We start from the raw sequence: 27309 nt of genomic DNA, 5'->3' as shown, positions 1-27309 counted from the left end.
TAGTTGCCATTTTTTAGGCTCAGGATTGCTGATATTTCATTGGTTTGCATTTAGTTTATATTTTAACAGCTTTGAAGATGAGGTCTAGAAAAGCAATTTTAATAACAGAAGTAAAAAATTGGGTTTTGAGGCAGGTTTCTATGGCAAAAAGTCATTGTAGTGATTTTTCCATGTGGTCCCTTTCTGCAGACTGTCAGTTAATGTTCTTGCAGAAGAAAAGTGATGAATGTAAAACTCCGGTAGCAGGGTATAGATTTTCTTTAATTATTAAAAATTACCAACATATGAGTGGCTTTGAATTAATTTTCTGCTTGTGGATTTCTCATAATAAAGCTGTATGTAATGTTTTCTCTTTTTATTTTTTCCCCCTTGCCTTGCATATGTGTGCTTTCATGCATATACAGTTTCTGTATTGACTTTTAAAAATAAATTAGCAGATTGACTTTTTTTCAGGTTGTGGGGGCTTCACAATACCTGCTGCAATAGAAGGATATGGTGAATAAGGCATTAGTGCATATCTGTGGAAATGTGTACCTTCTCTGTCACACTTGCAGACATTAGCTTGGGGCTAATTTAAGTTGACAGCTGCACAAAAGGGATTACTACTGTCACCACTGAACTCCTAGGGTTAACCTTCACACGTGCTAAATATGAGAGATAATTTATTTTTTTAAAGCTTAGACCAGTTTTGCATAAGCCATTTATCTTGATTTCTCTTAACCCTGAAAGAGCTGAGACTGTGGTCTACAGCATTGTAGTCTAATGGTGTGGGATTTACTTCATTACTTTAAACACATAACTCGCTTCTCTGTGAGCATAAAGAGAGCTTTTATTTGCGTATAATTGCAATTTCTGTAACAAAGAAAGACTTTATTTTGGATGTGCTTTCAAAAGTAGAACTTTGGGAAGGAAATTGGGGAGGGGGGGGAAGTAGCCTTTTGTTTTCTTCATGCATCCTTGCCATATGCAAGCACTCATTTATCAGTCTACAAGAAAACTGAAGTATTTTAATTCAAATTGAATTTTGGTTGGAGTTTTGTGTAGTAGTAGTAGTTGGTGGTGTAGTAGTAATAGTAGTGTTGAGCTTGTAGGCAGAGAGAATATGTCTGAGGCCCAGATAACCCTCGCTGTCGAGATTAGGGCAGGTTGTGGTCCCTGCCATTTCATCATTTTAACTAGCGTGATTTATGTATTTCTGTCACATAACTCTGTGGGGACAACTCACATGCAGCCATTTTATCAGATGTGTCTCTACTACTGTGCCCTCCTTATGAGGGATGCTCATGGTCAAGACTATATTCCACCTCAAATGCAGAAGGTGTTGTACAGCTCATGGGAACAAACATGGAAGTGGCTGCTTTTCCTTTGTATTAGAGAGAAAAGAATTGCAGAACTTTGGTTCTCATCTTGAATGTGAGCTCAGGGATAGATCCAAAGATATTTCTCATCTAAAAGCAGCTTAAAATCACTATCCAATGCTGTGTAACTTGGTGTGCAGTCAAAAATCAAATATTACTCATCAATGAACTTTCAGGATCACCCTTAAAGGCTAAGATGGTGAAGAAACACCTGATAAAATGGCTGTGAACAAGACAAAGAAAAGTTGTTATCAGGATGTGCGTAGCATGTTTTCTTTAGATTGAACCAAGTGCCTCAATTTCAATAGTTGTCAGTTCCAATGTGTATACTTACAGGGACTATTCCACATGGCTAATGAGCCACAATGAAGTATACTCCTGTAGAAAGGTTCCTTTTCTTTTCACATCTATTTTGGGGTTTTTTTAATGCTTTGGGTTTCAATTTGCAGTTGAGACCAAAGCTGGTAAGCATTCTTTGCCTTATCAACAACAAAAATCTAGAAAAATCTAATAATGCATAAAAATGCAGATATATATTCATCTAAAGGTTGACTTCACCAGACTGAATGTGCCCTATTCATATAAGAATCATCATTTGAAGAACTTTCAAGGCAATTTCTTCCTGAACACCATGGAAATAAGTTCAGGCCCATTTTCCCCAGTAGTATTTGAGAACTTAACTGCTAGGGAGAAGAGGAAAAAGAAAAAGATGTAGGACAGTGCATTAGTGGAAGCTGGACTAGAAAGACACTGATCAACAGGAAGTTGTTTGTTCTCATTGTCTTCTGTGTCTCTTCCTTATATTTCAGCAAGCTTTGAACAGCCAGATAGAGAAAGTTGTTTTAAATAGGATGATGAGCAATCTGACCTGGCATGCTCTGCAATTTCACTGTGCTTTGTGGGAAAGAAATGGTGATTCTCTTACAGTGTCAAATTGATCTTTGCTTTTGCAACCTCTTCTTACCCCATTCTGATAGCTCATACAGGAGTGAGGAAAGAGAATTTGACAAATAGTATTGCCATCTGTGTCTGAGGTTGCCCAGCCCTGAAGCGAGATCATGCTTTGTGTCTCACTGGTCTGGCTCAGCATTTTCTCGGGGCTCACTGGCCACTGGTTTTCTCCTGTAATACCTGCATGCTAATTATCATAAAGAGATACTTATCCCTCTGTAGGGATTGCAGAGCTTGCTCCATTCCTACAGTGACCTGCAGGATGATGTGCTACATAATAGCATTTTGCGAAGTCCATACAAATAGCATCAGAGTGGACTTCCCTTTCAAGATGCCATTGACTTCAGTCCAAAGACAAGCTATGTTATGAAGTTATGATCATTTACCACTGAACTTGTGGTAAATTTCCAGCATAAATGGTATTCTATTTTTATGCCTTGCCTATTTAAATCTCATATTTAGTCCTTATCAGTTTTGTAATTTCTAGCTGGGCCCCGAAGTGAACTAGGCCTGCTATGTGTGATTGCTGGTCCAAGAAACCATATTTTCACATATATCATTGCAAGATATTATGGCTAAATACTCACTTCCTCCTTGGTTAATAAAATGAAAGTTCTATTTAGCCCCATGGATTTAGAGAACCAGTTCAGGGATGGCTTCAATTTCTGCCTGCAGTGGACAATACTAGTGAGTGCTTTGGTTTTGACGTGTGCAATATGATAGTTACAGTAACGAATGAATGGAATTGTTTAGGCTGCTTGTAAAGCTGCCTTTCATCTGCAGGAGGGGGATTGAACACCTAGAAGGAAATCTCTTTCAAGTTGATTCCCAGTGCAGAAATAAATCCTGTGTGGGTGAAAGGGAGGAAACAGCCACCTACCTGGAAATCTAAGACTGTAAATGAGGTGTCACAGAAACAGGCAGTGACATCCACTCACATGCTGATCCATTAAGGGTGGAAAAAAAAAGGATGGGAGGGGGAGGAAAAGCCAGCAATGCTTCTATGAAAGTTGGTATCTTTAGTTGTCATTCTAAGACTGTTGAAATTATAATACAAAACTGTAGGAACATATTGTCTGTTGTCGAAATGTGTTGTATTTGTTCATGTGGGTTACTACTGTGTTATTAGTTGGGCTGGATGCAAGCTGATGTCATGTAGTGTGGAGTAGCATGTGTGTACCACAGCTGGAAAGAGGAGAGGGGCTGGCTGTAGCTCCTGTGAGTGGCTGGAGCCAGCCAGGCTGAGAGGGGAGAGAAGGGCTCTGTGCATCCTGATGCCTTGATTAATTAAGAGTCAAAACAACTACAGGTGTCCACTGCAACTTTGAAACCCCAGAGCAGGGTAACATTGAAAATTGCAGTACAACAAACTGCCCACGGATATATATCCTCTTTTTTTTCTACCTACTTTTTTTTGCTAACCCTTAAGAAGGGAATGCAGAGCTCTTGCATTTATCTGGGATTAATAAATTGAAGTTTTTGTGAATCAAATGAGAACAGGCTCCCCAAGTAAAGACATCTGGTAGGACACTTTACAAGCAACAGTCCTTTGCTTCAGCTCATAGGCTCTGTTTTAAGCTTCTGTTGTGGGCTATATTTTGTACCAAGTACACCTTGTAGACAGCAGGAATGTCATTAACGTATTTATTTCAGAAACTTGTATATGCCAGAATTGCAGAAAGTCACTCTTATCCACTATAAATAAATAAAGCATCACAACAGCAGCCCTTGGTTATCACTATTTAATTCTTGTGATTATTGAATACAGCCATTATTTCCTAGGAAAAGAATTGTTTACTTCCCCAGTTAGTAGTATTACGCTTTGATATTGTTAGTAACCTGAAAACTGATAATGGAGAAATGCGGACCATGCTCAAAATTATATAGTTAATAAGTGTTTAAGATTCTGTGTCTGCTAATAGGATAAATGATGGAATTAGATAATTTCCTTTGAGAAGAAAGATAAAGACTTTGTTAAATGAAAAAAAATTGTTTTGGTGATTGAAACATTTTTTTTAAGACATGTATTTTTTTGAAGCAAATAACTTGTTTGCAGGAATTTTCTTAATATGTATTTCTAATATCTATGGGACTTTCAGCTTTTATTAGAGCAAAGTTGGAATCTTACCTATGTTTGTGGGGAAAAGCATTTGACAGCATCCTTTTGTAAGAGATCTAACTAAGAAAACATGAACTTGGGAAAAGCAACTGGTCCTTTGCTTTCTGTTGCTGGGTCCTTGCAAGCTGGTTTTGTTTTCTTTAGCTCAGTCTCTTCCACTTTCAGGTGATCATTACTGCCTGGCACAGAGGATTCCTCACCAACAAATGCAAAAAGATGCATCTCCCTGCTCTCTTTGCAATACTTTCTTTCGGGTATTTTATGTTACAGTGTCAAACTCTGTGAGCTGCACAGATAATACCCATAGCCTCAGCCTTAACCCACGTTGCTCAGACTTTTTCTCTGGGAATGCTTGTGTAGGATGTCTTGACCCTCGCAATTGGTCTTACAGGGAAGGTGGAACTGGAAATGTTCTCTACTATTGTGAAGAGGAACTTTGCCTTGTTGGGGGAGAAGCAGGTGTCCTCCTATGGGGACAGGAGGTTGTCAGTTACCCCATAGCTCAGCTAAACTGAGGGAGTGAGTCAGGTGTTATTTGTTATGCCAGGCTGGTCTAGAGTGTATGTGAGGCCAGTTCTCACACTTCTCCTGCTGCAACATAGCTCCCCAAGCTCTTTGAGCTCTCCTAGTCTTTTCACTTCAAAAAGGATGTTTTGCGTGCGCTGCTATTGTCATGCATCATTCAGAATTTCTACTGGGCTTTTTTCCTTTATCCTGGTGAGTTTAAAAAAAAAAAATTTAGTCATCCAAGGACATTTTTTTTTCTAGAATTTGAGACGTATACCTGGGTAAAACTCTCCTCCTACAGCACAGGTTGGAACTTTGGCTGATTGCAACTTAATGTAATATCCAAGAGCATTATATAGGGAGGAGTAAAACAACCAAAGTGTATATGTACTGGTATTTATGCAAAAAAACATAGAGGACTGAATAGAAATGCTTCAAAAACTGAAGCTTTTTTTGTTTGTTTGTTTGTTTCTGGGTTTTTGTTTGTTTGTGGTGTTTGGTTGTTTTTTTTTTTGTTTGAAACTATTAGCAAAGCCTGTTTTGGATTTGTTCAACTGGCCTGCTTTGATTCATTTAAAATATACTTGGGATTTTGCAATCAGTGACCTTGGCGCATGACTTTGAGCCTTGTTTGAAGAATAGAAGCACACTGTAACCTACATTTCCATTCAGTCAGATGGGATTTGGGGTCTTATGAGATACCAACAAAATGCTGATTGTGAGCCAAACAAACTACGTGGCTCTTGTCAGGAGGATTTGCTTTTAGCTGAGGACATGTTTAAGATTAGTCTGGTGAAGTACTGAAATGTCTGTCAAGGTTGATGCAGGTACTTCAAGTGTGACCAAATCCTACCACCTCACTGTGCAGGCTTCAGGAAGTTCCTGTTCAGAAAGTGGAATGTTTTTACTAGCACAACTATACCACAAACTAAACCTTAGAATTACTTATCTATTACTGAGCAATGTTTTTGACACAGTAGAGACAGTGAACTCTGTAAAAAAAAAAAAGGAGCTTCTGATCCAAATTAGATGTTATTTGGGTGAACTTTGTAAGAGATTGGATAGGAGATAAATGGGTATTAGGGGAGAGAAGGGAAGGGATTGAATGGAGTTGATCATCATTTCATTTGATAAGTTTCTTGAAGAATTTGGGGAGAGAACAAAAGCAAGAATTCTCTTGAAAACGTATCTGAGTAAAAGACAGAGAATTACGTAGGCCTCAATCTTTTAAAAATAATTTTTAATTAATTTTTTCTTCGCCTTATTATTAATATTAATGATCAAATGCAATTGAAGTGATTGGAGATTGTTTTGTTTGGGGAGGTGTTTTTTGTATTTATGTGTGAGAAGGGAGTGTTTTATCTCATTTTGTTCACTTTACTGACGGGTAACTTATTTTTTGAGGTAGACAGAAAAGCAGATATGAAGGGGAAATCTTAGGAAGCTGAGGCACTTCATCTGTGGAAGGAGGGATAGATTTTTCCATAAAAAATTCTGAAGATCTAATTAAGGGTTACCTTTTAGTCATATGAATATCTTGTTAGTTCTGCTTTGTTATTTGTATAAGCAGCTTAGATGTGATTTTTGTCCTGATAAGTTACAGTCTGGGAGAGCAAGGAGGAAAGACATCAGTGAAATCAGCTTTAGAAAGCTGGTTGAAAGAATTGCCTGGAGAGGGATTTAAGTAACTGCAGAGAGAAAAGGATTTCAAAAGGCAGCAAAGTCAGAGCTATTTGAAGCAGAGTAGATGATGTTACTAGCTTCTGTGCTAGGCATCAGGCACCAACACATAGTTCAAGCTCTGAGATTACAAATCATGGAGCTTCAGTGCAGCCCTTTTCCAGGGTTTGCGTATGAGATGGGATGTGATGGCATGGGAGTAGAGGAGTGCCTGTGTCAGGAGAGGGGCAGCTTTTGGCATCTAGACCCTGAATTATCTGGTAGTACCCATAAGAACTGTTTTGATATTATGTTAAGTTCAGGTCTTCACAAGGAATAAAATAATCCTCTGCTGGAGAAAGGAAAACCGGAATTTTGGGAGATAGAGTGGGTTTCTAGAATGGAATGTATTGTTCACAGCCTCGGTCCCACATCCTCACTGCACTGACACCCCAACTCCCATGTCTTCTCAGTATTCAGCGTTGCCAGGTTCCTTTTGATTGTATCCTGTTCTAGTAAGGTGCTTGGTGTGCAATTTCAACTCCAGGCATTTCGCGGTAGCTGACTGCCAAGTTAGTCTGTTAGGTCACTTTGTTCTCATAGTCTTTCTGATGTATTCAGTGTCTTGACAAATTTTCTTGGCAAGAGCTTTATAAAATGATACCATATTGTGCATAACTTAACTCATCATTATACTTCATGACATCTTCCACCATACAGGTCCTGAAGTCCATTGCTAAGCTCAGAAAAAGAAACTAGGGCAACTCCAATACTTGAATGACTTTTGCAGGGAACAATAAGTTGTAGGAAAGCACTGATTTTTGTAAGGATTCACTTTTGTCTCTTGTCTTTTTTAAAATGGGATTGAAAACAGCAGCATTAGTTAGGGACTGATCAGCTAAACTGACTGTTGATTAGCTCCTGATCTGATAAAACTACACTTTCTGTGTTGCTGCAGTATTTTAATCATGTTTGTGGCATTTCAGACGAATGGGTGTTGGTCAGCTGATTTAAATGCTTTACTATTCATGATTTTGGGTGGGGTGTGTGTGTATGTGTGTCCATCTCCCTCCCCTGCCCCTATGTTTGAATATATGCTTCTGCTTTTCCTAATGTCAAGAAAATGTGAGTATTTGGACTGGAAGCTTATCTCAATATTTGATCTCCAATTGCCCAAAGGTTAAGCACTACAGGGGGTGAGTGGTTAAATTACTCACAAGTGCCTTGCTTCTAAAAGGCTCCTTCATCTCTGCTCTCTGTGTGTTTTATAAAGTAATTTTATCCACAGTTAGTGTTTATTTGCAAGAAATACTTGTAAATGACTGGTGGTATTGTGCATAGATAGAGTGCAGTGTGTGACATTTAGCACTGTAAGGAAAACTTTCCATCTCTGAAAGCAGTTAATTATAGTGGATGTATGTTTTCTTAGAAAAAAGAGACTGTTTTTTCTAATCAGAGGTAGAAACATTCATTTGTGTGTCACAGTAGCATATTGCTCCTCCAAAGTCAAAAGAATCTATTACCTTTAAGCAAGGCTGACACAGAATGGACATTTCCACAAGAGCAGGCAAGCTGCGGCAGAGTCTCCTGCAAGCCTTCCTTTGGTGTTTGATTTCATTTCAACAACCTTTAGCAAGTGTTTTCCTATTGTGTAAACTTTTACTGTAATGAAAATGTTAGAGATCAAGAAGTCAGTTATATCTTGAACTTGCCATCAGGATTATGATGTGCCTTCAAGTTCTTTTAGTTTCTGGGGAGGCAGCAGTTGTTTTTAAAGACACTGCGTGCCTGATGTGAAACTGTTTGTCCAGTAGTGGAAATACTGTCTCTGAATATTGGTCAACTTGTTGACTCAAAACTGGTAGTAGAGAGGAATGATAGTGTTTGTGGAAGAAGACATGCTTACATCAAAGTGACAGTGTCTTTGCTTGGTTGGAACAAGATGTTGTGTCAGCTTGCACAGGTTTTCCCAAAGTGAACCCAGGACTGTCAAAGCATGTGTCAAACTGAAGCAAAACTGGTCAGTTTGTGGTGAGATTCTCATGTAGAAAGCGGAAAACGTGTATGAGCTTGACTCCTCTGGGGTGGATGACAGTAACCACGATGTTTTGGATAATGTAGAGTTCTGATTAGGGTTTTAAACTGTTGTTAGTGGAATAGCTGTTATTTCAGCCTGACTAAAACAAGGAAGTTGTGGTGTAAGTCTCAGGATACTTTTGGCTGTTCAAAGCTTGTACGGAGCTCTTAGTGCTGGTTTCTGCATGCTCTGCAGCTCTTAGTGCAGATCAGCAGCTCTGCTGCTGCAGCTCTTAGTGCAGATCTTCTGCTGTCTACGCTGCAGGTGGGACAGATGGTTTGAGGTGGGCTTTTCGTGGTAGGGGGTTATGCTGTGCAGTTCTAGAGGGGTGTATTTAGTATATACCACTGTGTTGCCGTGGTACAAGCAAGCTTGACTAGCCTGTCGGAATATAAGGCAAAGTCTTTCCTTTCTATTTCTGTCATAGCATTTCTAATATATGCCATTTGAACAGACTGCCTTTAGCGGTAACAGCTTTGTAGATTTATAACAGGTATTTTGTTTGTGCAAGACTTGGAACTCGACAGCCAAGAGATTCATTATTCATAGCAGAGAGGCTTGCAGGTAGGAAAACAACTGCGGATCTCATATTTCAACTGGGAGGCATACTGTTATCAACTTTGGCCATTAAGTAGTCCCTTTAAAGAAAAGTATGGTATGTCCAAGGGTAAAATATGCTCATGATGCTGTTGATTCTTATTCCTGTAGTTCTACAGAATATGCTTGTTTTGTCATGTGTAGGTGCATGCAAACAAGCAAGTATGCATTTGTGTATGTATGTACATGTGTAAGTCAGACAGATATTTTAATTCAGTCAGTACTTGCAATATTGCTAGATTCTGGTTCTATACATCTTGAGTCACATATGAGATACAGCTGGAGGCTTCTGTGCTTTGTTAACTTGGGCAATATTTTCTTTTTTTGTTTTGTTTTTTTCTTAGAGTAATAAATGCAGGGAAGAGCACGCACAATGAAGATCAAGCCAGCTGTGAAGTCCTCTTTGTCAAGAAAAAAGCTGGAGGCAGTAATTCTACACCAAACAAGAACTCTTCAGCAAAACGGAGGTCATCACTGCCAAATGGAGAAGGTCTCCAGCTGAAAGACAATTCAGTAAGCAGACTTCTGTATCTTGTCAGTGGAGAGGTACAAAAGAAATATAAAAGGATGTGGCAATATGGCACTAAAAGATGTTTACTGAATATTTCATATCTTTTCAGTTACCTCTTATTGATTATCTCTGCTTAAATGCAAAACACTTCACTATATTTTTCTTAGCTCTACTACTTGATTTTTGGGGTTTTTTTGCATTGAAAAATACTCCTTGCATCTAAGATGGTTTAGTTTAAGAATGAGCAAGGATTGGTCAACTCCTTGGATTTTCATTTTTGTTTCATTTCTGAAATATAATCTTGAAAAATTTTAAGATGATCAGAGGGCTGGAGCACCTCCCTTGTGAAGACAGGCTGAGAGCTGGGTTTGTTCAGCCTGGAGGGGAAGGAAAGCCTCCAGGGACACCTTAGAGCAGCTTTCCTGTACCTAAAGAGAGCTGGAGAAGGACTTTTTACAAGGACCTGTAGTGAAAGGACAAGGGGTAATGGCTTCAAACTGACAGAGGGTTTATGTTAGATATGAGGAAGCAATTCTATGTTGTGAGGGTTAGTGAGGCATAGGAACATGTTGCCCAGAGAAGTCTGGCCAGGTTGGATGGGGCTTTGAGCAGCACAGTCTAGTGGAAGGCATCACTGCCCATGGCAGAGAGGTTGGAACTAGATAATCTTTAACGTCTCTTTCAACCCAAACCATTCTATGATTCTCTAATATACACAGATACCTCATGGTGCCACAACCAGAGGTCAACCTCAATCTGCTCTTTCTAAGCTTCTGCACTGTCTTGTAGGCACATTTGCAGTACCTGGAGCTCTGTGGACACCACATTAACTACTGTTTGGACTGAAGCTACTCAGGGCTCAGATAAAGACCTATATGAATCATAGAGGCTGTTAAAATGTGTTATATGATCAATCATCTTCTTCAGAAGGAACTTTTTTCCAAACATCACATAATTAATAAGTCTAGATTGCATTAAAAATACGGGGATCTAAAACTGCTTCATTATTGGAAAGGCATCTTAACAAGCCTTGTTAAGATCCACTGTTACAGTTGTCATGCTTTTATGGTATTGTAATGATGGGGTCAATAAACTGAATGTTTTTGAAAGCTGTTCTTTTTATCCATTTGAAATTTAATGTCAATCTCATTAAATATCTAGTTATCCAGTGTTTATGAGAAGTATCTAATGAAATTTACTGATTTTTCTTCCTCTCTTCACTAGTGTATTTCCTACTTTGATTTTGTATCTTTCATTTTGATGTTGGAATAAACAGTCACTCCCTTTCAAATTTCTTGAAAGAGATATATTTATTTCAGATCTTCCATTCTTGATTCTATTTCTGACATATTTTGATCAGAACTTAGCATAAAGTCTAAAGTCAGGAGCCAGCTGATTCATATAATATAGTATACTGTTTTCTAGTTCCTTGTTATATTGTTCTTTATATGTTCTTATCTACAGATTTACTTCTGTAGTCTACATGGCACTGGAATGAGTGCTAGAGCACTCATTATTTAACTGCATAAAACCTATTCTACCATGTTATTAGACCACAGCTTTTGAATTTAAATCTGTAATATATTTTCCCAAAACAGGCAGCATATTTCTTGAGAAAGTTTTCTCCTAGAGGCCAGTCTTACATTAGCAATTAGTAGGATTTTTTCATTGCTACATCTTTTGTTGGTTGAATATATCTAAAAAGGAAAAAATCCGCACATTTTTATAATGTGTCATATTTTTGTTTTCATATCTTTATACTGTGAGGTATAATATTGTGTTTTGCCCTCTCATAGCGTTGTTAGCAAATATCTTTTAAGGAATGTATGAGTTTGGTGTTATATGATTCATAATCTGAATGAATAGGATGTGGAAATACCAGCTTGAGACTCTACAGTGAACGATAGAATATTGTCCCATTAAGTATTTAGTAAGAAAGCCAGAGGCTGAATACTGTAAATGCCTTAGAGGAAAATCCCACCGTAAAACAAAATCTGAAATTGTCTGTGAGGTGGAGCACCTTACAGAATTACTGAAGAGAAAGGAATAAGGGAAGCACTTTATTGCAAGAAAAGATTTCTTCCATTCTTGTTTACTTTTTGAAGTGTGGAGCATATGGGAAATAGGCTCTGGAACTTAATGGTCTCTTCACTTAAGAGAGTCCTTTTCATCATACTCAGATTTTTCTTTTTTTTTTCCATAGAAGCTGTTGTGGAGAAGGCCATGTAATCTTTGTTTTATCCTAATTTTTGGGAAGTTTGTCAGACTTAAATGACAGCTGCATTTAGGATTGTGTGATTATTGTTGTTTAATGTTAACCCCATCAATCCAGCCCAGCACTTTGGCAAGGCAGCACAAGGAAGTCAGAGATCCACGTGTTGTCCGCTCAAGCTGGGTGCCGCTATCACGGCCTTGACTCTGTGGGTGGACTCTGCAGAGCTTCTGTGAGTGGGAAGGAGGAGGTGGCAGGCCAGAAATGTGGAGATGGAGCCCTGACACACTCGCAAATCCAAGGAAGCCTGTAAAATAGCATAAACATGTTTTTGTTTTTGAAAGAGTGGGTAATAAACTGAGCAGAACAGTGAAAGGAAAGACTCTGCAAATTCAACACTAAGTTAATTCTCTCCCCTTCCACCCACCCCACTCCACTACTGCTTGATTAATCATGTTCGCTATCTGTCCCCATTCAAGGGCATTCATGTTAAATTGCACAGCTTTTTCACTGGTACTATTTTTAAATGCCTTTAACTATGGAATACCTCAATGATGAATACTGAAAAACCATCAGCAAGTGAAATGGGAATCCTGTACCAGGATATTGTCGTAGTGACAGACTGCAGGACTTAATGTGATGCATTATTAATTGTCATTGTAATGCGAGGATACATGATTATTAATTCTGCAGTTTTTTTGCACAAAGATGGTACAGTGTATTTGTTTTGTGTGACACAGGGCTGGTAGCCTACCATAGGCAGCTGAACATATAATCAGTAACACGAGGAGGCTTTTCTCTGAGGATTGGGGTGGCAGTTGCTGGCCCACTTCAGATTTTATGACAGCTAAGGATGTCCTCTAATGCATTTTGGACGTGTAGTTCATATTTGGAACAGTAATGCTCAGGGTAGGTTATAGTTTTCAGAATAAACCTTTAGTGGCAACATGATTTTATTTGTCTCTTTGGAATTAGCTTCATAACAAAAATCTGATGGTTTGCAATGTAGGACTACTGTCCTTCAGCTTACCTGAAAAGCTCATCCCAAATTGACTACTATGTATTGCTAAGGTTTTCTTCCTATAATTGAGCTCCAATTATGTGTGTAAATATATGCATTTTCTTTTATGATTTCTCATCTGTTGCTTGACCCAAAACTTTGCATGTCTTAATTACATTTTACAATTTCAAAACCCAGGAGACTGCTGAGCTTTCCTGAAAGCTAGGTCAGCAGTTGAGGAGCCTGATGCTTATTAAATTTCCTGATACATTCTGGAGATGAATTGTAAGGTCAGTGCAGTGAAGGATCTCTGTTCTCTTCATGTTTCTGGTAGCTATTCAGCTTGCTGTTAAATTAGAATCTTTTGAATGAAAATCTAAAATAAATCATTGTGGTGACTGATCACACTCCTATTTGAGGACTCTGTCCAGTTAAAAGAACAAATGGAGATTGGTCTTTGAAAGACTACTTTTGACAGAATACTGTCAGTACTAGTAAAAATAGATGTCTCGTTCTCTGAGTTTGCAGAATGTCAATTCTTTTGGGGAAGAAGTTCAAGCTTTTAAATGTAAGAGAGGACAGCCATGCATACGCACACCGAAATAGGTAACGCTTGGTGGCTGTAGCTGTGCAAGGAAAAGCAAGGACCTTTTTGTGCATTTTGTCTCATCTGTGTGCCGGGATTGCTGGCCTTTGTTCATTCTCTGAATCACTGCTTTAATGGCACCACATATTTAATTCCCATTGAATTGGTATGGTTTTGCGGAATTAATTTCTTTCAAACAGAAGAGCTGTTTTTATTCTCAGGGTGGGGAGAAGAGAGTTTGGGGTTTTTTTCCTTTTTTAGACTGCTAATAGGTTACCGGTGGTTTTCCTCTTTGCTAGTTCAAAAGTAAATGAAGCTTTGTAAGAACATATAGAAGTTTTTGAAGACTCGTATTTAGATTACAATAATGCCTGCAGATCACAGCTGAAGTTAAGGCCCTAGAGCATCTCACACAGAATGTCTGTATGAGAGCAGTGTTATGGTAATCATCTCCCCTGACTGCTTATAATACAGACTTCCCAGTTATGTAGATTGCTTTGGAGAACTTAAGAAAATAGGGGCAGGGTGTGTATATGTGTGAACTTGTTCTTAATTGTAAGTTTCTGTTACAGTTTGGGGGCAGGGGGAGAACAATGACAAAACATCGTCTTCCTTTAGGTGGAAAGTAAAATATTTTCATCTCAGTCAGAGGTGTAATGCCTTTGTTTTTTTTACCCCAAAGGTAGCACATTTCCAAAGAAGTATAGCAGCTTTAATTGACATGAGGATTTAAACTGTGGAAGCATTATCCATGGTGCATCATGACATGGATTTTGGCCAGGAAGCCAAACACTATGAGAAGAACGGGAGCAGAAGTAGTTTGATCTACAGATCCCAGGAGGCACAGTGTTGCCATTTTGAATAAATAGTCTCAGTTTTCAGCTGAAATATTTTCATTTTCAGATACTTGTTTCTGTTGGGAAAATACTTTATATTTTGCATGAATAGCAATCTATTTATACAAGCAGGTTTTTTAGTTGCTAATCCTGTTAACCATTAAAAATTACTTAGGCAGAATTTTACAGCCAACTGTTGTGTGAACTCAGAGGGATTCTGAGCCCAGAGCAAACTAGTACAGCTGCCAGTCCTACCTTCGGGGGGAAGTATCTCAACAGGTTTTTTGGTGAATTTACCAGGCTGGGTAAGTGGGTGGGTCTGGCTAAGGAGCTGTATTCAGAAATGGGTACATGTGTTGGTTTTTCCAACATTCTAGTATGTATCCTGTATGATCTTTACTATGGTAAGTAATCCAGTACTTTAGGACAATACTTCCTTATCTTAGCATTTCAGTAATGAAATTAAGATTTCACAACAGATTGCTGAATTCCTCCTCCTGAAGGAATTCCTCTTCTGCTGTGTAGATGAGTATGCTGTTGATACACTGGTTAAGAATATGCTTGAACTTTACTCACTCACAGCTGTGTAACAGTGACTATCTCTTCCTTCCCTTTCTTCCCCTCCTGCTTCTCCAGGACTCGGATGGGATCAATCTGTACTACTGGTCTCTGTTTGATGGACACGCTGGGTCAGGGGCAGCTGTGGTTGCTTCCAAACTCCTACAGCACCATATCCTGGAGCAGCTGCAGGAGATTGTAGACATCCTGAGGAACACAGCTGTCCTCCCACCCACCTGCCTAGGAGAGGAGCCTGATAACCCAGCCACCAACAGTAGGACGCTGACACGGGCGGCCTCCCTGCGTGGTGGTGTGGGGGCCCCAGGCTCGCCCAGCACCCCTCCAACACGCTTCTTCACTGAGAAGAAGATCCCACACGAGTGCCTGGTTATTGGGGCCATAGAAAGTGCATTCAAGGAAATGGTATGTACATCTCAGGGCTTTGAAGTCCTTGTTGCTTACATTAATGAGTTACATGACCTGGAGAAGATGATTTAGAGGGGTTTTCTTTCACTTTTTTTTCCCCTTTCGCTACTTTAACACTATCTGAGCTTGGACGGAACTATTTAAGTGCCTCAAGCTTACCAAGTGCATCCCTGTGAGGCAGGAACTGCACCTTAAATCCCAGGTAGCACTACAGCAGTGTTCATGGATTACTTGTGTTGCCTAAAATCGAGAGAAAAAACTCACCAGGCAAATTTAGTATAGATAAGATATAGAGCAGCTCTTTTAATGAAGGTCTTCTAGCTCACGGAGTACAAAGGTGCATGCCCACATACAGAACCCTTACACTTTTATATCCCTTACTAAGTATCATATCTAATGGGGGCATCCAATCCTAAGAGCCCTTTGCCAGGGTACCACCCTCAGAACTGCCCCACTGGAGTCCCTCCAAGTGTCTTGAGCTTTCTATCTTGTTTTGTCTACCATATCTCTTGTTATTCTGGTCCAGGTGCACATCCCAATGGAATATCCTTGCAAAAAATCTATTACTTTTAAAAGACGGTTAAAAGATGTTGAAACCGAAGCCGGAGGATTGTGCCACACAAACTGTGAGAAAGTCACAGTCGAAAGTGAAGGAAAACTACAGCTATGTTAAAATCTACAAAAGGCTAAAAATCTTAAAAATTCTAGGGCATCAGTTGACTTTTAGAAGCATGATGCTCTTCTCTTTTTTATTCTCCCCCTCCTTTCTTAACATAAAGATTAGCATTGCCTTACAGTAGCAGATATCAGCACTGGCTGCTATTATCAGGCTGAGTATATGGGTATGCACTTTACAAAGCCTTGTTGCCCAAGCAGTAGCAAAGACTCTTGGCACTTGTTGCCCAAAACGACATAAATGGGACATAAACAGTCACATCAGGGACATGGATAAGGGGCAACCTTGGTCCAATGACCTGTAGTTCATGTTAGTGTTGGACTGTCTCATAAAGCACAGCAGTGCCTGTACAGTGTGTGCAGCTCTTCACTGAGGCAGGTTGGGTGTGGGTGAGTGGAGCATGAAGTGCATTTCTACCACCCACTTGAGTTATGTACAGCATGAACAACTGTGAGGAAATCATGAGGCTATGGAAACTGAATATCCATCTATTTCCCTGTGGAAGCTGTTTTTTCTATTCTATAATTGATGTAGCTGCTCCACATCTTCCCTCTTCAGTTCTCCACGTTATTAAAAATTGTTATTGCCAGGCAGATCAGAGATTTGGCCCACCAGTGAGTATGTGTGGATCAGGTCTTGGGAGATGTGATCTTGTTCTTTTTTTTTTTCTTTTTTTTTTTTTTTCAAAATTTTGTTACCGTAGTTTTCAGAAAAGCTTCTTATTTGAAAAGAAGATTTTTGAACCAATCACTGTTTCCCAGAGGTTTTATTTGTTGTCTGAAAAGAAGTATTCAATCATAGTTTTTCCTGGTGTATAGGAATTTTGCTCAGTACATGCAATTACAGACTAGAGTTGTTGCTACAAGCAGTACTTCACTTTGAATTCTGAATAACGATTATCTTGCTGGATTGTTCTTTCTTCCCAAGAAAGTGCAGGCAAACAGACCCATCAACTGGGTTTGGACTTGTAACTGAGTTTGTCCAGGAGCAGGACTCACAGCCATGGTTTGGTCATTGTTCAGTGTGGGATATGCGAGCAGATTTATGTCCTGTGGCTAGTGGGCTCAGTTTCTGCTAAATGAAAATAAAGAGGAGGACACGTGAAAATCTCCTGTCAGTTTAGCATGCCTTTTCAGAAAGGGAGGACTCGATTGCTCAATCCTTCTTCGTTGAGAAAGGAGGGAGAAGATGACCATGTCCATCCACTGCGCCCTGATGGGTTCAGAGCATGCTTTAGAGAGGGACACCAATTTCATGCTTCAGTTGGCGTAATTTTCAGGCCAGACAACTGCCAGGCTCTGAGAGCATGACACGGTTTTCTCCTGTCTGCAAGTGTAGGAGAGATGAGAAATGGAGTTTCATGGGACTGGGCAGTGAAGGTAAGAGGGTGTAGAAGGGCTGTTTCAAGTGCCCTACCTTTTTTATGAAAGCAGCGTGTGGGTTACCCATCGCTGCTTTCCTGAATTGTCTGACTGAGCAGGGTTGTTACTGCCCTGCATTATTTTGTGTTCACATCTCCGGTACGTGTTCACACAGAAGACCATCTCAGCTCATATTCAGGCACCTGACTGCTTGGGAGGGCTTTTGTGGATAGAGTATGACAAATGCAGAAGCCCTGGATAACTCACTACACTTATGGTGTCTAGGTATTCCTCATATAGGTTATAGTAATCTGTTCTTCCTGTTTCTAAACAGAATATTTTCCTTCCTGTGTCTTTGTTCATATGCCACAGATCCAACACCTTTAATTCCCACTTACTCTTTATTAGAGGGCTGAAGTTCATATGTCTTTGATACATAAATGACTCGGTGTCTACCACAATGCAATATAATTTCAGCATTAAGTTTTACTTTAAAAGGAAATCTTATAAAAATGGTCAGACTAAGAAAAGCAATAGATAATTACACCTACTTTGAGCTCTTGGGGAAGACTTGCACTTGTAATTGGTTTAGGCAAAAGAGTATTTACCTGTGTAAGGGAGCAGTTCATAAGATCAACACTCCTGTGTCACATCTGTACTTGCAAAGATTGATCTTCCTCTGTCTAACTTCCTGCTAGCTTATACTCCTGGTAGTCTTTTCATGAAGATCTTGGGCCCCTTTGACAGCATATTTTTTAATTGGCCCTGTTCTGTACTGGAACGTCATTGATGTCGTTGAGTTGGGTCAATGCAGTTGAGATGTGCATAATGAATGAGGGTTTTGTGCCAGCAGAGTGTATCATTTTACTTGCTGAAAGCTCATGTTTCCTGGAGCAAGGCAGACTTCTTGGTGGTGTTTCCTGAAACACCTGTTGCTGCAAAGCAGTCCTATGAAGCTGGTGAAAATGATGAATAGATACAGATGCCTTTTTTTTTTTTAAACAGTCCAACCTGACAGGTTTATCTAAGGATGGTTTTGTTCCCTTTTCCTGGGAGATTTTAGCATACCATTATTTTTTTCCCCAACTTCCTCTTGAATTCTAGTTAAGCTCTCCCTGTTTTTGCCTCAAGTCTCAAATAAAATTCAATTAGTGGCTTTAAAAGACTTGAAAAAATTGTTTCTTTATTTGGTGTGGGTTTCTTTGGACAGTTCTTGTCTGACAGCTACACGCAGTAAAACACTGTGGAAAGTTGACACAGACCAAGTCATTGCCCTAAACATTTAACAATGTCCCCATTTTGAAGTACTTCTCAATGGTGTTCTCTGCTTTGTAACTGGGATTAGCAAGTTTATGCTGTGTTTTCAGATAATTTACTGTTCTATTTAAAAACCGGTAAATGCTCAGTTGTCAGTATCTCAGTTGTTCCAGTTAAAAGGAAACAAAGAAGCTCAAGTTCTGAAGGTGCCATAAGTGAAGTCCTCTAATTTTCATCTCTCGAGTTTTAAGATGTGCATTTATAGATTCAGTTCAAAAGAGCCAGGAGGGATGCTTCTGAGTGGTGTTCTGTTTTGGTTAGAAGCACCAACTATAGTACTTTAACCTTGTATACCTGTGTGTGGTGTTATATGTATTTTAAAGAGAGAATAAGAGGAGAGAGCACCTATTCCACACTGAACCCCATTTAATTTTAGATGGGAAAAAATGGCACAGAACTAGTCTGTATGGTTTATTGGAAGGTATACATTTGCATACATTGTATCATGATTTTCTTCTTCATTGAGTTTTTTTTTACTTAGATGAAATCTAGACAAGTGCTTTTGCTAGATTGGTGCCATTTTAATTAATTGAAAAGTCTCGAGACAGCAGCCTGTGCTGTACAGTTTTCTTTTTGAAAAGCTTCACCTCCTTATATAGCCAATAGAAGTGAGGAGGGTTTAAACAGAATTAAAGGCATCTGATGCCTTTTTGATAGAGGTAAAGCAGACTAAGGAGTTAATTTTGTGTTTATGCTTTCTGAAATTATTAAAAAAAAATAAAAAAGGCAGGTATGTGATACTGTGTATATAGGGAGAAAAGCTACTTTCTGTCGTAGCAAGATTGAGATCCTGGATGAAAGGGCCCTGCTCTGAGGATATTTATAGATGAAAAGAGTGAGGCCAGCAGGTTGAGGGAGGTGATCCTTCCCCCTTACTCAGCCCTAATGAGGCCACATCTGGAGTGCTGTGACCAGTTCTGGGCTCCTCAGTACAGGAAAGACAAGGAACTACTGGTGAGAGTCCAGTGGAGGACCACAAAGATGATTAAGGGACTGGAGCATGTCTCTTACGAGGAAAAACTGTGGGAGCTGGGCCTGTTTAGTCTAAGGAAGACAGAGGAGATCTCATTAATGCATATAAATATCTCAAGGTCCCAAGAGTGGTGTCTTTTCTGTGGTGCCCAGTGACAAGACGAGAAGCAATGGCCATAAACTAAAACTCAAGAAGTTTCACCTCACCATGAAGAAGAACTTCTTTACATTGATAGTGGTAGAGCACTGGAACAGGCTGCCCAGGGAGGTCGTGGAGTCTCCTTCTCTGGAGACGTTCAAAACCCGCCTGGGTGCATTTCTGTGTAACCTGCTCTAGGTGACCCTGCCTTGGAAGGAAGGTTGGACTAGGTGATATCCAGAGGCCCCTTCCAAACCTTAATAATTCTGTGATTTGGTGAAAATCAGTTATTTTAGTTGTTGCAGTATACTAACTTGTTGCAATGACGGCACTGCAATATGAATGCACCTAGGTCTGTTTTCGAGGTCCTGCATATCTAACCCTCACCGAAGTCGGCGCACACTTCGGTGCCGCCGCACTCGCTGTGCTCCCTCTGTCTCCCCTCGCCGCACGCACGTCCCGCCTGGCTCGGACTGCCCGCGGGGAGCTCCCGCCGCGCGGGGCGGGAAGGGCGGGAGGAGGAGCCGCGGCACCGCAGTGGAGCCTCCGCCAGGTGGCAGGAGCCGCCCGTCCCGGGGCTCGGAGTCTCCGGCACAGTGCGGGGGCGGCGGCGGCATCGCGCGGCTTTTTCGAGAGAGGTGGTTAATCACCTGCGCAAGCCGTGCGCCCTCTTAGGGGAGCCCGGATCCGGGTCTTGGCCTGTCCCAGGGCTTTCTCGGTGCAGAAAGCCGCCCTGGCCGCCCTCACCTGCTCGGTACGTCGCCATGTACTCTGCAGCTGTGCTCCGTCCTCCTGCATCCCGCATCCTGCATCCTGCACCCAGGGAAGTGGGACCAGACCTGGGTCCACCCTTGTGGGCATCCCACTTCTGGCACCTGCTACAGCACACATCCTGGCACGGAGGGCAGAGCTCAGACTAAATTATCTGTTTCCTTGGCAAAAACTTGCTCTGAAATTTTTTTCCATCTGGAAAGTGAGGAAAGCTTTGTATACAGTCTGATTTTGTCTATAATGAGACCCTTTACACTTGTAAAGACTGCAGAGGCATTTTGGGGTTTCTGCCTGTGTCTGTGCTGCTCTGCTTTCCCAGCACCACTGTTATAAAGTATTTCATTAAAAGCCAGTGTCTCTACATCAGAATGAGTTGGTGGCATTGGTGGACTTTATTTTATTTTGCTTTATTTTTCCCCCTCAAATCTTGTTGAGCTGTAGGAAGGCCTTTCCTTCTTTCCCTACCCCTGAAAAAGAAAATGTCAAGCAAAGTATGTAATATCAAATGAAACATGGCACTGAATGTACTCTGACAAGTCATGGTAGAAAATTTGAGTTCTGAACAACAACTAGATGGAAGAGCCCAGGAACAGAAATTATTTGAGAAAAACTAGATCTGTGTACTGGATTAAGTCAAGGAAATTCTGATAATGAGACCTAACGGTTATCCATCTTTTCTCCTATAATAGATGCTTCTGAATTCTGCTTACTGAAAGAAACAAATTTTAGTTTAGGATTCCAACACTTGCAAAGTGTATGTAAGGACAGAGCTGAAACCAGGTGAGGTATTGCATATTGTTTGAAGGTCTCAGAGGATACTCTGAGCTGTAGAGGTGAGAGTTTGTTAAAATTCCTGGCAGTGCCTGAAAAATCCACTGTAATAAGTTTAAATTATTTTGATGGTTAGAAATGTCTGCTTTCTTTGAACTCTTCAGCTGAATTAAAAATTGTGGAGCAACCACAGGTAGGAAAATCAGCTTCTCTATGGCAAGATTAGATAAAGAGTCATTTATAACAGGTCCATATCTCTGACCAAAGGTTTTATGAAATTTGGTTTTTAGCTTGGAGTTGTTTTCCTCCTGGTCCTCACCACCACCACCCCCTCCCGCACCGCCACCTCCAAGATAAGTGCAGATGTTCAGAGGCAGCAGTAGAACTCGTGTCTCTGCGGCAGCCGCATGCAGTTCCCATGCAGAGCAGAGGATGGCCTGCAAGGACAGCGCCTCAGCACTGTGTTCTTGGCAGAAATGGGATGTGCATACACCAGCCAGCGAGGAGTCACGTTATTTGTGACGGACACCTCTGCCCGCCCACGCAGGACAGTGGCTGAGCACTGCTGAACATCCCCACTGCCGCCCCAGGTCACCTACCTCCCCTGAAATTTCTGGGAAACAAAGCATTAGACAGTGACCTCCTCCCAGCCCTGCAGATTTTTGATCAAATTGCTGCTGTCAAGGTTTGCATTTGTTGTAGTGCTTTTCTTCAGATAAATTTAGCTCTAAATTCCATACCCCAAGGCGAGGACAATTTGAACTCTTTGTTGCTCAGTGCAAATACAATAATGACTGAAGTATAGCTCTGGGTATATGCACACATATGGAGGCAAACAAATATATTCATAATAAAACCCACATAAAAGCAGGCAGGGGATAGCTGGAAAAATCTTCCAGTATTTGCAATGGTGATGTTAAATGATGCTCCCTGTTCAAATCCAATATTGCAAGGACAGACCAGCTTGAAATTGTGCTTGATTCTGGACACAGGAGAGGAGGGTCATTTGTAACATGTTGTGTTATTACCCCGAACTAAACTAAAAGACAGCAGAATTAATTAATTGATGTACGCTTCAATTTTTGTTTAAAATGTATGGATGATTGGAAAGTAGCTCATTTACTTACGTCCTTTATGTTCTCCAAGCTTTCTTGGAGACTATATATATTTGTATGTACATATTTATGTGTTTTTTCATTCCAGGACTTGGTTGACTGTTGGTGACAAATGTGATTTGTGTTCTCCACTTCTGTTAAGCAGGAGGACGTTTTTATATATAATACTTCTTGCACTCAGAATCAGTTTAGCATCCACTCATTCCCTGTGTTTCTGAAGGGATAGCCTGGTGGCATGACTGTCTCTTGCTGCTGTTCCTAAAGGTATATACTCCACAATTCTAACATTCCTTTAAGGAAGCAGGTAGTTATTCATGTCATGGCTAGGTCTCATTAATTATTTTCTGTCTATGTAAAGCGCTCTCCAATTATACCACCAGGTACCTGTTGTTAAGCTACATTTATCTTTGCCTTCATTGTGCTTTTGCCGTAGCAAATTCTCTTGCATCCCTGAGAGTTGCTGTTTGTTCCTTAGTACCTAATGTTTTACAATCTCCTGACCTGATTTTTCCCAAACATCTTTGTATCATAAATCATAGGTCCTCAACTTTTCTGTTCTTCTCCCAGACCATGTGACCACAGCGGCAAGAAAATAAAGCTAGTGGGACATACCATTTAAGAAAGACTTTTTGTATTTTCCTTTTTTTAGAGGAGTCTTCATTTTCTTAAACATTAACTGCAATGTGTCTTTATAAATCTTGTTCTCTTTTCCCACAGGATTTGCAAATAGAACGAGAGAGGACCGTGTATAATATTTCTGGTGGCTGCACAGCCCTTGTGGTGGTGTATTTATTGGGGAAACTGTATGTGGCAAACGCTGGTGATAGCAGGTAAGTGGGGTGTCTTCCCAGCTAGTCATTCACCTCAGGCTCCTGAGGTCTGGTGTTACCATTGCAAACAGTATCACAAGAGGATTCTGTTTCTTGGCTGAACACTTAACAGTTCTCACAGAAATGAATGCAAATGGCAGTGATAGAGTTGGTATCTTGTCAAGTGGTGGTTGCAGCCAGGGAAGTTGACAACACTTCTGGTCCCATAGCAGTTTCTGAATTACTTGATGGTTGCAGAGAAGTGGAAAGATGCTAAAAAGCCATTGAGAAGAGTTGTTGGGTGTGTAGTAGAGTTGTGTGTATAACTCTTGACAAGATGACTGCATCTGGAACAGCTATGGTAGGACTGCATTTGTTTGGTAGGAAGTTCTGTGGCTCCTGTTGCCAGGCTTAGTCTTCACAGGCCACTTGGCTCTCAGATATTCATATAGATGAAGGTAGTGATCTGTAAGCAAATACCTGCTGCTCTTGTAATGGGGGAGGAGGAGAGGGAGATAGACTATCACAGTTTAGGTTTTTTATTTTGTGTTGTTCTGAGTCATGTACTTGTCCATTTCTCAGAACTGAATGTTGTTCATGACCTCTTGCTTTTTTATATTTTGAAGTTGGATGCCTGAAGACTCACAACAAGAAGCTTTTTCTTTGTCTTCTGATGTTGCTAAAGATAGGAGCATACTGGAAATCTCTGACTTGCATTCTTTTCCCCTCACTCACTCTCTGCCCATACTACCATCAGAGAGAGATAATGAGGCTCTTGCAAGACTTCAGATCTTCACGTTTCTTTTGGCAGCACACTGTGTAAATAGGACAGGGAGAATAGTTCCCCATGTGATACAAACTGCTGTTGTATTCTGTTCACTAACAGCTTAATAATTAAAGTCTGCAAAGGTACTGAACCATGCTGTCTTTAGGTGAAAGCTGTTATGTTTATGCATTTGCGTTTAAGATTTGTGCACACACAGTTCTTATTAGTAGTGTGTACACCCATGTACTTACAGAGACAACACTCAAGAGCAAAGAGTTTTGTTGTTTAAACTTAACATTTTTATTGCCTCTCGCTGCTTTAAACTGTGTAGGAAATCAGATAAATACTTTGGGCATAAAATTCCTATTATTTTCATTTGGGTGATTGTTTTTAAGATGGTAAATTTGCTGTATATGTTGAAAGTTGTTTGCTCAGTTCCTCTTGTCAAGTGACATATTGGAATCTCCTTTTTGCATCAAATGTCAAGTGAGTCCTAACATGGTAGCTGCAAACATGTTTGAGGTGATCGTCCATCCAGTCATCAGAACCACTAGCTGCACTACATTCTATCTCTTCTGCCATTAAATTAGAAATAATCATGTTTTCTTGTGCTATTGCACTTGAAATACAGTTGAATCTCTTCCTTCAAGCTGGCTAATTTGCTTTACTGTCTCATAAAAGTGTGCTGCACAAAACTGGCCATGAAGGACTTACTTCTCAGTAGCTAAGATCTTTTGTTCATGAATGACTGGGACTGGCTGCTTCCAGTTCCTCCAGAATTCTTCCTGTGCTCCCCAAGGGCAGCCTCAGCTCCGTTGTAGCCTCTGATACCCAAGGGGAAGAAACTCTTGTTGACAGTGATCTGGAGTTGGTGCCAGTGTATTGGCATAGCTATAGTTAAAGACACTAAGTCTTCAAGAAGCTTTGTATGTTCATTAAGTCCATCCAAAACATCTCTTCAGAAAAAGAACAGGAATCAGAAAGGAAGCCATCAGAAAGACTGGGTGTTGTTTGTACCAGGATTCAAATTTTTCTACTCATTCCTCACGTCTTGTAGATAATAAAGTCCCTCCAGATCCAAAATCGTTTAGTTTTGCACTTTCCAAATGGACCTCACATAAAACCTTTCTCATGCTGAGGAGAATTGTCCCAAAATCTTTCATTCCCCAATAAGTCCATCCCTCGATTTTCCTAGCTCAAAACAAAATAAGAGCTTTAAAGTACAGAAGATCAGTTAGTCTGGCTCTCACTCCCACGAAATCCTCACTTACCCTCTTTCAGGGAAAAAAGCGGCTATTGCAGAACATCCAAGTTGCTGTCATGACTATAAGGACATTTTAGGACTAGAAAAGCAGCTCTGAGATTGTCTGCCCATTGCCAGGGTGCACAGTGCATTCATGCATTTTGAAGAACCAGTTATGTAGTCAAGAAGTTTTATTTGTGTTAGTTGGAAAAATATGTTCCTTTTTGCTGTCTCATGCCTTGTGTGGTCAGCTTTGTGGTTTACACAGATACAGGGAAGGGCGGTGAGAAATACAATAAGGAATCTACTTAAAGAAATGTTTTACTGCTCTTGAGAAGAAGGGTGGGTTTGTTTTTTCACTCAAACAGGGGACTTCTGCTTGTTGCTCTTGAAACTAGATGCCAAAACCCTTAGTACTTTAGTTTCTTTGAGTTCACCTTCTTATTTGTGCCTCTCCCCTCTCCTCATTCTCCTTCTTTCCTCTCTACTACACCACTGGAAAAAGCTTGTAAATAAATCGAGTTACACTTCTCACAGATAGTGAGAGTAGGTTTCATGCTGCAAGGGTGGGAAATAAACAGTTTGGGTTCATGCAAATCTCATTTGTACTGCCTCTCCCCAGAAGAAGGTTAGGTCTTTTAATTTTGGGCAACTTAAAAACAGCAGAAACTTTTAAAGTTGGGTTTTGAACAGCTGCTTCTGTCAGAAGACCAAGGTATGTGCAACAAACTGTACTATCACAATGAAACTAAGGAAATGTTAAGTGTGAGACTTGAATAATAATGTACTGTGTGGTGCCAGCTATACCTCAGGCTTATGTCTGTGGTATTCAGTTTATCCACCAAAGCTTCTCAAATCTAATCATTTCATGCCACGTACCCTGGCAGTGTTGTATAGCAGCTGTCCTTTTGTAGTTGATGTGTAATTACATCATGAAAAGACTTTAATTACCATATTACTAAATTACCAGCCAGCAATCCTTTCAGGTTCAGCCCTAGCTCGCTTCTGTATGGACTATTAGGCTTCTCCAAGCTGAACACTTTTTTTTGGTGTAAAAGGGAGCAAAATTGTTCTAATTGTAGGTTTTGTTATGAACTATTATTGAGCCTGATGTTATGGCATCACTAATGTCAATGATATAATTAAACTTCTGCTAATGATGCAATCACAGTTCCGTAATAATTATATGTTAACTGCACATGATACCAGAACCTTACTAAAAATGAGGTGATGTATTCAGAGCCTGATAAAAACAACGTGGTAGGAGCCGCTTTCATTCTCTAATGGCTTGTCTGATCATTCTTTGACTCTGCCATGAATATACCTTCTTGTACGGTCAAAATTCATATCTGAATATCAGCCAAAGCTTTTTCTAATGTTTCTTTCTCTCTCTTCTTTTCAGTGACTAGCATTGTCCATGCAAGGTTTTCTGATTAGAGACTGATAGTATAGTCAGCTATCCAATACATAGTGCTTTTCTGGTGAGCATTGAGGTGCTGTGTTTTGCTTTGGCATGTATATGCTATGGAAACTAGACCAGGCTATTGGAATAGCTGCTTTTTTTTAATATGGAGTAGTAAATCTTCTCTGATCATTGTTTTAAATAGTATTGTTCAATTTTATATTGCTGAAGTGACTTTGACTTCTAAACTGCTGTAACACGCCTTGTTAATCTCAGTTCTTTTTAGTTTTATGCTCCTTATTAGGATGTTGTTTTATAGCTAGTGATGAAGCAGTAGTAAAATAGAGACCTAATGGTTTACTGATTACTGCCAAATTATTGTATAGCCTCATGCTATACATTTGCCCAATATCACTGCAATGACAGTTAATATGATCATATTGCATTACAGTCTTTGGCATGAGTGTTGTTCTGGCATTTGTGTTGTCTGGCTAAGGAGCTGCTCGGAGACTGCAGGCGCTTCCATTTTGTGCTGTGCTTGGAGCCATGTAGTGTAGCTGTACTTTTATC

General features: G+C 40.2%; 1 protein-coding gene across 1 annotated transcript in view; it reads left to right on the top strand.

Moving 5' to 3' along the window:
• Window positions 1–27309, top strand: part of PPM1H (protein phosphatase, Mg2+/Mn2+ dependent 1H) — a 131463-nt gene that overhangs the window by 51293 nt on the left and 52861 nt on the right. The window contains exons 2-4 of the mRNA XM_032689584.1: window positions 9613–9781; window positions 15050–15394; window positions 23237–23349. Of these exons, the coding sequence (XP_032545475.1) occupies window positions 9613–9781; window positions 15050–15394; window positions 23237–23349 (627 nt within the window). The remainder of the gene's footprint in view (window positions 1–9612; window positions 9782–15049; window positions 15395–23236; window positions 23350–27309) is intronic.

Source organism: Chiroxiphia lanceolata, chromosome 5 (genome assembly GCF_009829145.1).
Source record: "Chiroxiphia lanceolata isolate bChiLan1 chromosome 5, bChiLan1.pri, whole genome shotgun sequence".
NCBI lineage: Eukaryota > Metazoa > Chordata > Aves > Passeriformes > Pipridae > Chiroxiphia > Chiroxiphia lanceolata.
Note: the sequence above shows the minus strand (reverse complement) of the source record. Positions and strands in the feature narration are given on the sequence as shown.